Here is an 8,443-nt window from a genome sequence, read left to right on the forward strand (position 1 = left end):
CTTCTTTTCCCTATTTATTTCATTCTCCTCCAAAGATGCCTGCAGCGGAGTGGAAGTTAGTATTTGAGATTTTTGTTTTCTTCTCTTAGAGTGTGGTTTTTCTGTTAATCGGGGTGTCGGTTGAAAGTTTTCAAAGGATCTGCTCTTTAACTGAATGGTCTTATCTTTATCATTGGTTGCGTTATCGTCGGAGACTTCTGTTATTGCTGATGAAAAACTATCACTGGAAGATGTTCTTCTTTGGCGCCTTTTTCTCGTTGAATGAGCAAGTGGCTTCTTGTTAAAGGTTTTTACTGGCGACGCCGCCGGTGACTTGACGCACATCTACTTCATCATGGCTTCCGCTTGATACATACGACGGATCTGGATCTCCACTAGTTCCGGGCCTTGGATCTAAAGAAACTGTTTCTTGGGGAGGCTCGCATAGTTCGTTGGTTTCTGCCCGAATAACGGAATTTGGTTCTTCTGGAATTTCAATAAACTCTTCTTCCCCAAACACGTTTCTGTCTAACGGAAAGATGCCCGTATTTTTAAATCCGTTCACGCCTTTTTCTTTGGAAGTGATGCGATTGTACGCCTTAGCTCTGCGATGTCAGTCACCTCAATTTTGTTGTATTCTAAATCAACTAAAACACGATTTTCCGTAGAAGCATTTACACATTGAGCAAAATGCTTTAACCACTCCACGAATAGCTCTTCTGTTATCCACCCTGATTTCGAGGAGCGGTAGATTGCATCTGTTGGTCCATTCTTTTCCAGCGCATTGTTCATGGGCTCGCGTTTAAAAATAAACATAGGAGGCACGAAATCTTCGGCTGCACTCATGCAACACACAACAGTGGTAGTCTGATTTCTTTCACCACTAGTTATCGCGCCCACTTGTTTTCTTCCCTTTTCCGCCAAAATTCGATGAGGTTTATGAACTCCACTAATTCCAGTCTCATCCACGTCAAAAATGCGCCTTGCGAGAAATTTATATTTTTCGAAGGCTAGTTCCAGATTATCGTAAAATAGATTCACATTCTTTCGATTAGATGCCATTACCCGGTTGAGACTCGTAGCTTCAGGTCGTCTTAAAGAAATTCGTGGATGTTGTGTTAAAAATCCTCACAGCCAATCTTTACCACAAGTTTTCTTTTCAACATTAAAATTATGGCGTAACTTATTTGCAACGACATATTCAAAAGCAAGTTGTTTGATTTTGCTTGGTGTCAATCCATAGAACATGTTTGACAATTTTAAGATATGAATGGCCAGTTCAGTTTCCTGGCCATCATTGAATACAGGCTTCCTTTCTAATTTTAATTTTTTACTAGGATATCTGTTATTTAATTTATCGCACAACGTAGCATATGGTATACCATTCAATTTTGCTGCTTTTCTAATAGATGTCTGTTGTTTCACCGCCTTGACGACTCGCTTCACATCTTCCTCTCCCCATGCTGAGCGATTTGTGTTGCGACAATATTTTTTTAGGCATCTAAAAATAATAAAACGCAGTGAGGCTAAAATCGATCACAGTGGGTAATATCGATCATGCTGGCCGACATTACCCGCCGCGAAGATGCCATAGTCTTGACACATAACCACGCTTAACCACAAAGAATTTAAATATCGTTAAACACTTTATAGAATACCTTGGGGTACCATGTAACAATTACTACTAACGAAACTGATGGTTTTCTAACATTGACAAGTACATACCTTATCTAATAACCCGAAAAAATAACAAAAAAACTGCACAAAAACTGTTTCTGGTCGTACATATTCAGCGTTACAATGAAACTGTCTAATGCTGTTGGTAGTTTGGATCTACCTTAAGAGGTGGCGGCACATATTTTAACATTTTATAGGTTTACAGTCTTGTCTAAAATTAAGGTGAACGATATTAGCCGCTGATCGATATTCGACCCCTTTCCCACACTCACATATATATATAACTTGAATATATTTGCTGTACCAAAGTTATGGTATGCATGTTGAAATTGTTAAGCTTTTGAAAAATGAAATCACAAAATGATCTTAATATCGGATTTTCTTGTGAGGGTGCTGATTTTTCAGCAGAAGATTTTAACTCGGATTTTAATATGCCAAAAGCCTCCTTAAGCATTTGCAACTTCGGGTCTGGTTTTGATTTCTTTCGCGGTGGTTGTGACATTGTATTTTCTTCAGTGATTTCATCTGCAGTGCTAGCTCATTGTTTTGTATCATCCTAAAAAGAAAATTGCATAAGATTAATTTTTCAGATTCGCAACCAGTTTCCGAAGAGTAAGTATTGAAGATAGAAAATAATTCAACAAACTGTGGAATTTTTCCTCGTGGAGATTCCAAGCATTGGACGGAAAGCATATTTTAATCGCAGTATATAATATATATATATATATATATATATATATATATATATATATAGATACCAGCGTGCATCGCTCCGGAGGTGATAAAGTACCTTTGATACGTGTGTGTGTATGTATGTATATATATATATATATAATTTCAAAAGCCTTCACGCTCAATCCAGTAAACAAACTGAAATGTTTACTTTTCGAAAGGGAGGCATACAGGGAAAAGTCCTATATGAAGTTATTAGTAGGTTCTTGCTTAAGAGTCGCTTCAGTATAATCAACGTGTGACGTAGTAGGTACAGCCTTGTTGTATGGGTGGTCATCGTGCAAAGAAGGCTGTTGTTCTCGAGATTGTTCTTCAACATTTGCCACTTCTACATATTCCGCTACTTCGAAACTTCTATGCTTCCTAGCCAATTCCACGGGAATTGTTAAATAATACGGTACCGGATCAGCAAAACCTTTTTGAAAATGACTTTCACACTCGTACACATTTTTTGTTATATTATGTATGTTTAAGTCCTCGTTTCCACAATTGTTTAACCAAACTAAGCATTTTACCATGTTACGAAATGGCTTCGGGAATGGATGATAACGAAGATTGCCGGGGCCGCCGGCAAGGGGGGTCAGGGAGGGTCCACCGACCCCCCCTGGAAATTTACACCTTAAGATAAAACCGTCTCAATTCATACATTTTGCAATATTGTACGACAATCCAAAATTTTACGTTTAGTTAAAATGTTAAAAGAAAATAAAACACTAAAATTGCATTGTGCAAAACTTCCACAAAGACATTGGTGGCGCCAAGGACCGGTCCGCTATCAACACAGAAAGGGTCAAAGGGAGTAAAATAAAAGGTGCTAACCAACCATTCAATTCAATTACGGTTTCTAGGTACAATATCCCGAATATCCGTAACGTAATCCGGTGGTGCGCCGCCGGTGCGCGTCACGCGTGCGAATGAGTAATGTCTAATGTATGAGTGTATGACTGTATGAGTGCAAAAGGATTTGTGGAAAAGGCTAGTCAGTCAGCTGAGTCAGCACTGACTGAGCAATGAGCATGAGCATTGAGCAACAAACATTATTAACCATCATAGGGTTCATTGCTTCATTCCGCATTCCGCATTCGTCATTAAGATATTAGTTAGACCGGTACGGTACCATAGTGCGAACTTTGTTTTTGTTGTACGTAAAGTTACGTTAAAGTTTTATTTAGCAAGTATTCTTTAATAAATAAGTTGGTATAGTTATCGATGTGTGAAAGATTGTGACTTTTTTGGGATTTGGCTAAACTCTAAATAGTGTAAATTTTGAACTGTGGTTACGCTTACGCTAGTATTATTTCTTGTGGATAATAGGTAAGTAACGTTTAGCAATTTAGCATATACAGTCGTCTGTTCTGTTCTGTGGGAAAATTGTTATAAAGAATTTTATTTAAAAAAAAATTGTCTATTTTTATTTCGTTTTTTTTTGTAGATTTGTGACAAAGATGGATATTAGAAAATTTTTAATATCTGAACAAAATTCAAATAATGTTAAGGATGATGGTATAGCAATAGCTAGTAGCAGTGGTATTGGTTCTGAGTTACCTACTGAGGTTTCCAAGAAAAGCAATAATTCCAGTAAATCAGGATTAGGTAAAAATAATGCGAAAAGGCTTGTCAGCTTATATGATTTCTTTTTTAGAAATGGTGTCGCCTCAGGATGTTTCGAATATTGAGGTTGATATTTTTCATCATAAATTCGACTTGGGCAATTTTGTAAACCCACAAAAGCCGATATCAGATAGTATAAAATTTGATCTGATAAAAAGTCCGTTTAAACCCAGCATTAATTATAATTTTAAAGGCGACTCAAGGGAGGGAAAAAGTAAAAGAGCATTTCGATACGAATGGTTTCAACAATTTGAGTGGTTGGCGTATTCCTCCAAGTTAAAAGGGGCTTTATGTAAAAACTGCGTTATTTTTCGACCTGCAGTAAATAGAGGCGTACAAGGAGCATTTATAGTGAGGCCTTTTATAAAATATAATGATTTTATTGCATCTGCAAAAGCTCATAGTACTTCTGATTGGCACAAGCAATCAACAGTTAGAGCTGAAAACTTCATTAAATCTATTGAAGGTAAAACTCTACCTGTAATTGACCAAATTAGTAATGCAGAACGGGAGTTAACAGAGTTAAATAGGAAAAAGCTGTACCCAATTATTTCGACGATAATTTTTTGTGGCACACATGACTTACCTTTACGTGGTACCACAAAAGGTAACTTTGAAGACCTTCTGGATTTTAGAGTGGAAAGTGGGGACCAATTATTGAATGAGCATTTAACTAGTTGCAATAAAAATGCAAAATATACTTCACATCAAACCCAAAATGAATTGATTTCAATCTGTGGATCAATAATTAGAAAAGAAATCGTAGAAGAGGTTAATGCAAGTGATGGATTTTCCATTATTGCTGATGAAAGTGCAGATATAGCCGGTAAAGAACAACTTTCGCTTGGTGTTAGATTTGTAGACAAAGCAAACAATATAAGAGAAGAATTTTTAGGATTTTCTGAGCTAACCACTTTAAATGCTAATGGGATTTCTAATACAATCTTAAACTTTTGCTTAGAACATAATCTGAATATGGACAAGCTGGTTGGTTTGGGATTCGATGGTTGTTCAACAATGGCAGGACATGAAAACGGCGTCCAAAAAAGAATTAGGGACAAATATCCAAAAGCTACCTTTTTCCATTGCGCTTCTCACAAGCTAAATTTAGTAATTAATGACCTAAATAGGATACAGGATATCCAAAACACCGCTGCGACCATCAAAGAAATAATAAATTTCTTTCGAGATAGTCCATTACGAAGAAAATACATTCCTAATTTACCATTATTTTCGGAAACGCGTTGGTCGGCAAAATATAAATCTATTAGAGTGTTTGCTGCAAATTTTGTAGAAATCACAAACGCCCTTGACACATTAGCGTTTAGTTCAGATGTTAATATACAAACAAGAACAAAAGCTAATCAGCTTTTGACTAGCGTATCGTATGCTTGTTTATTATGGCAAAATATTCAAGTAAATTGGAACCAATTTGCAATATATTGCAATCTAAAGAAATGGACTTACTTTTAGTAAAAAAGCATGTAGACGAACTTCTTCAGATATTGAAGTCACAAAGAAATGATCCAGATAAGTATTTTCATGAAATATATGAAAAATGTGTGGATTACGCCAATAAATTTAAATTAGAAATTACAGTACCACGAATAGCATCTAAACAAACACAACGAGCTAACTATGTATTAAATGGAACTGAAGAATACTATAAAGTTTCCCTGTTTATCCCATATATGGACTCTATAATACAGTCTATTTCTCTCAGATTCTCTGCCGATACCAGTACCGCATTTTTACTCTCGGAAATACATCCCAGAAAATTAGGAACAGAACTCATACTTAAGCAAGATGAAATTTCTCAGAAATATGATCTTGAAAACTTTGCAGCAGAAATTGAAACGTGGATAGAACTTTGGAAAACAAAGACAGTTGATGAAAACCTAGGATTTCAAGAAATTCTTGATCATGAAGTACATTTTTTCCCATCAATTAAAAAGGCGATAAATATATTTTTAGCGTTGCCGCCAACGAGTGTTACCATTGAAAGGTCCTTCAGTACCATGCGACGTGTTAAAACCTGGTTACGGTCCAGTATATCAGAAGATAGATTATCTGGATTGTGTTTGTTAAGTGTACACAGACAAATGATATTAAAAAATAAAAGTAATAAAACTAATTTTATAAACAAGGTTATTGATAAATTTGGTCAAGATCGAAGGAGATTACAGTTTTTATTTACTCATTAATCTTTTTTTGTATTATATGATTATTAAAATATAAATTTTTCTTGTTCTTTCATTCATTTCCAGAATTGAAAATTGACTTAAAGATTTTGACCCCCTCTAAATTTTTTTCTGCCGGCGGCCCTGGTTTAACTCGACCACTAAGGTGAAAGGTCGATTCATCACTGAAGACGACAAGATCCAGAAAATCTTCATTGTCATGCAACAACATGTCGTTAGCGAAGTTGGCACGTAAAAGATGGTCGGTAGGCTTCAGAGCCTGTAACAACTGCAAACGATAAGGACGTAGCTGTAAGCGTCGCCGTAAAACTCTCCAAACAGTCGTCACAGGAATTGCTAATTCACGACTAGCCATCCGAACGGATTTCATAGGGCTACGCGTCAACGAATTACGCACTTGCTCAACGCTCTCTTCACTAGTTCGTGGTCGTCCCGTACTCTTGCCTTTACAAAGGCAGCCAGTGTCTTGAAACTGATGATACCATCTGCGAATGTTGTTATCACCTGGAGGAGCACAACCGAACTTAATCCGGAACGCACGTTGCACAGTAACAACAGATTCCGTCTTTGCAAACTGTAAAACACAAAACGCTTTCTGTTCTTTTAGTCGCCATCTTTGCTATTAGCGCTTTCTAGCGGATTGCGGCGGAAACATACGCACTGATGCCAACAAACAAAAACTGTTTGAGTTTCTCTTTCATTTGATATATCACTTGTGGCTGTAAGTTTCATCTATCAAATATTATAACATGTTGAAACCCCTCTATTCATTTTGAAACACGCTGTATTTGAAACGACAAAAAAATGATTTCAAAAGAAATACTTCATTCACTTAGGTCCAGTTGCACAAAAAATAAATAGCTCAAACCAAAACTCGGGTTTTTGGAAGAATGTATTTGAAAAACAGTGCATGGAAAAAACGTTTCCCACGAAAGTTTATTATTTTCTGATCTAGATTAAGAATATTCAATAAAAAGTATAGGTTTCTATTTGAAAAAATTAACTGGGAGTCGATTTTTGACCGTACGTTTCCCTAAAACGTATACGTATTCGTAAAGAAACGTATATTTGCAATTTTTGGCCATACCTTTATATTGCGTATACGTTCAATTGTGTTCGTTTTTCTGCGAGCGGGTAAATGCCGTTCGCAAACGCTCCCAACTGACGTCTGTGGGTTATGTATTGGTTAGTGTTGAAGTTTTGACTCTTGAGACTTGAGAGGTATCTACTTACAACAATTGATGAAGCTGTGAATGTGTTTGTAATAGCCAATTTAGAGAATGCCGAGCGCAATTATCGCCCAAATAGGAACCGTAATCCTTACAACCCCATAGAAGTCTTAAATGAAACACAATTTATCATTATTTATTTATTTATTTACGTTCCCCTTTGGTAATTTCGTTGTTTGGCAACTTTATTCTTAGTGCGTGCCCGTAAATCATGCCACGTCTATAAAATGCACAAATGCATCTAAAATTTAGATAAATATTTGTTTACCTTGCGCTATTGCTTCCTGTTTTTTGAAGAAACTGGCATGCTATTAAGGGTATCAGCTACTTCTTTCCATTAGTCTTGCATTTTCTTGCACGTCAAAGTCGCAGTTTGTTTCCCTGCTATTATATCGGAGTGTTTTTTAGCAAACTCCACATACCACCTTTTTTGGTTTTGCGTGGTATTGCACCCTCGCTTTGGCGTGTCCATCGTGTTTTGAGTATTTGCCTAAAATATTATTATTCTTTAATTTGAAATGACTGAGCAATATCTTCACCTCACCACCTACATAAGCTCAAACCCAAACGTCAAATAGTCCGCTTTAGTTCTAATCAAGCAACAAAAGCGACGTTGTCATATGCACTGTACGTTTCGGTTCCAAGCAGTTACGAACAGTAGTCAAAAATTGCATTTGGAAAACGTATACGTTTTTAAGTCTTCGCATCTAAGCGTATACGAATAGATGCGACTGGTTTCAAAAATCGACCCCCTGGTCTTATACTGGAGCATTGAATAATAAATCTAGAATTATTATTCAATGACTCGAGCCTTAAGAGATAGTTATATGAAAATGTGCGTAACATCATTCAATGGGCCTCTTCATATGAAGAATATTTTATATTAATCATTTTTTGATAGATTCGCTAGTTTCCGGAATAATCGACTGTTTCAAGATAAATGGGACATTCACATATAAGATTACAAAACTGGATGTCGCAATGTTTACCGAAAAAATGACCGCTATTCCCAAC

At 36.4% G+C, this 8,443-nt stretch overlaps 2 protein-coding genes across 2 annotated transcripts; one reads left to right on the forward strand and one right to left on the reverse strand.

Moving 5' to 3' along the window:
* Positions 1 to 280: 280 nt before the first annotated feature.
* LOC116158639 lies at positions 281 to 1,041 on the reverse strand. The gene is made up of 2 exons (XM_031471459.1): positions 576 to 1,041; positions 281 to 507 (listed from the first exon to the last, which is right to left on the reverse strand). The coding sequence occupies exons 1-2, from the start codon at positions 1,039 to 1,041 to the stop codon at positions 281 to 283; spliced, it is 693 nt and encodes a 230-aa protein (XP_031327319.1).
* A 2,380-nt stretch (positions 1,042 to 3,421) lies between these two features.
* LOC116158648 (zinc finger MYM-type protein 1-like) lies at positions 3,422 to 6,780 on the forward strand. The gene is made up of 4 exons (XM_031471472.1): positions 3,422 to 3,702; positions 3,821 to 3,981; positions 4,031 to 5,384; positions 6,621 to 6,780. The coding sequence occupies exons 2-4, from the start codon at positions 3,834 to 3,836 to the stop codon at positions 6,778 to 6,780; spliced, it is 1,662 nt and encodes a 553-aa protein (XP_031327332.1). The 5' UTR covers positions 3,422 to 3,702; positions 3,821 to 3,833.
* The last annotated feature ends 1,663 nt before the right edge of the window (positions 6,781 to 8,443 follow it).

Source organism: Photinus pyralis, unplaced genomic scaffold (genome assembly GCF_008802855.1).
Source record: "Photinus pyralis isolate 1611_PpyrPB1 unplaced genomic scaffold, Ppyr1.3 Ppyr1.4_LG1, whole genome shotgun sequence".
In the NCBI taxonomy this organism is placed as follows: Eukaryota; Metazoa; Arthropoda; class Insecta; order Coleoptera; family Lampyridae; genus Photinus; species Photinus pyralis.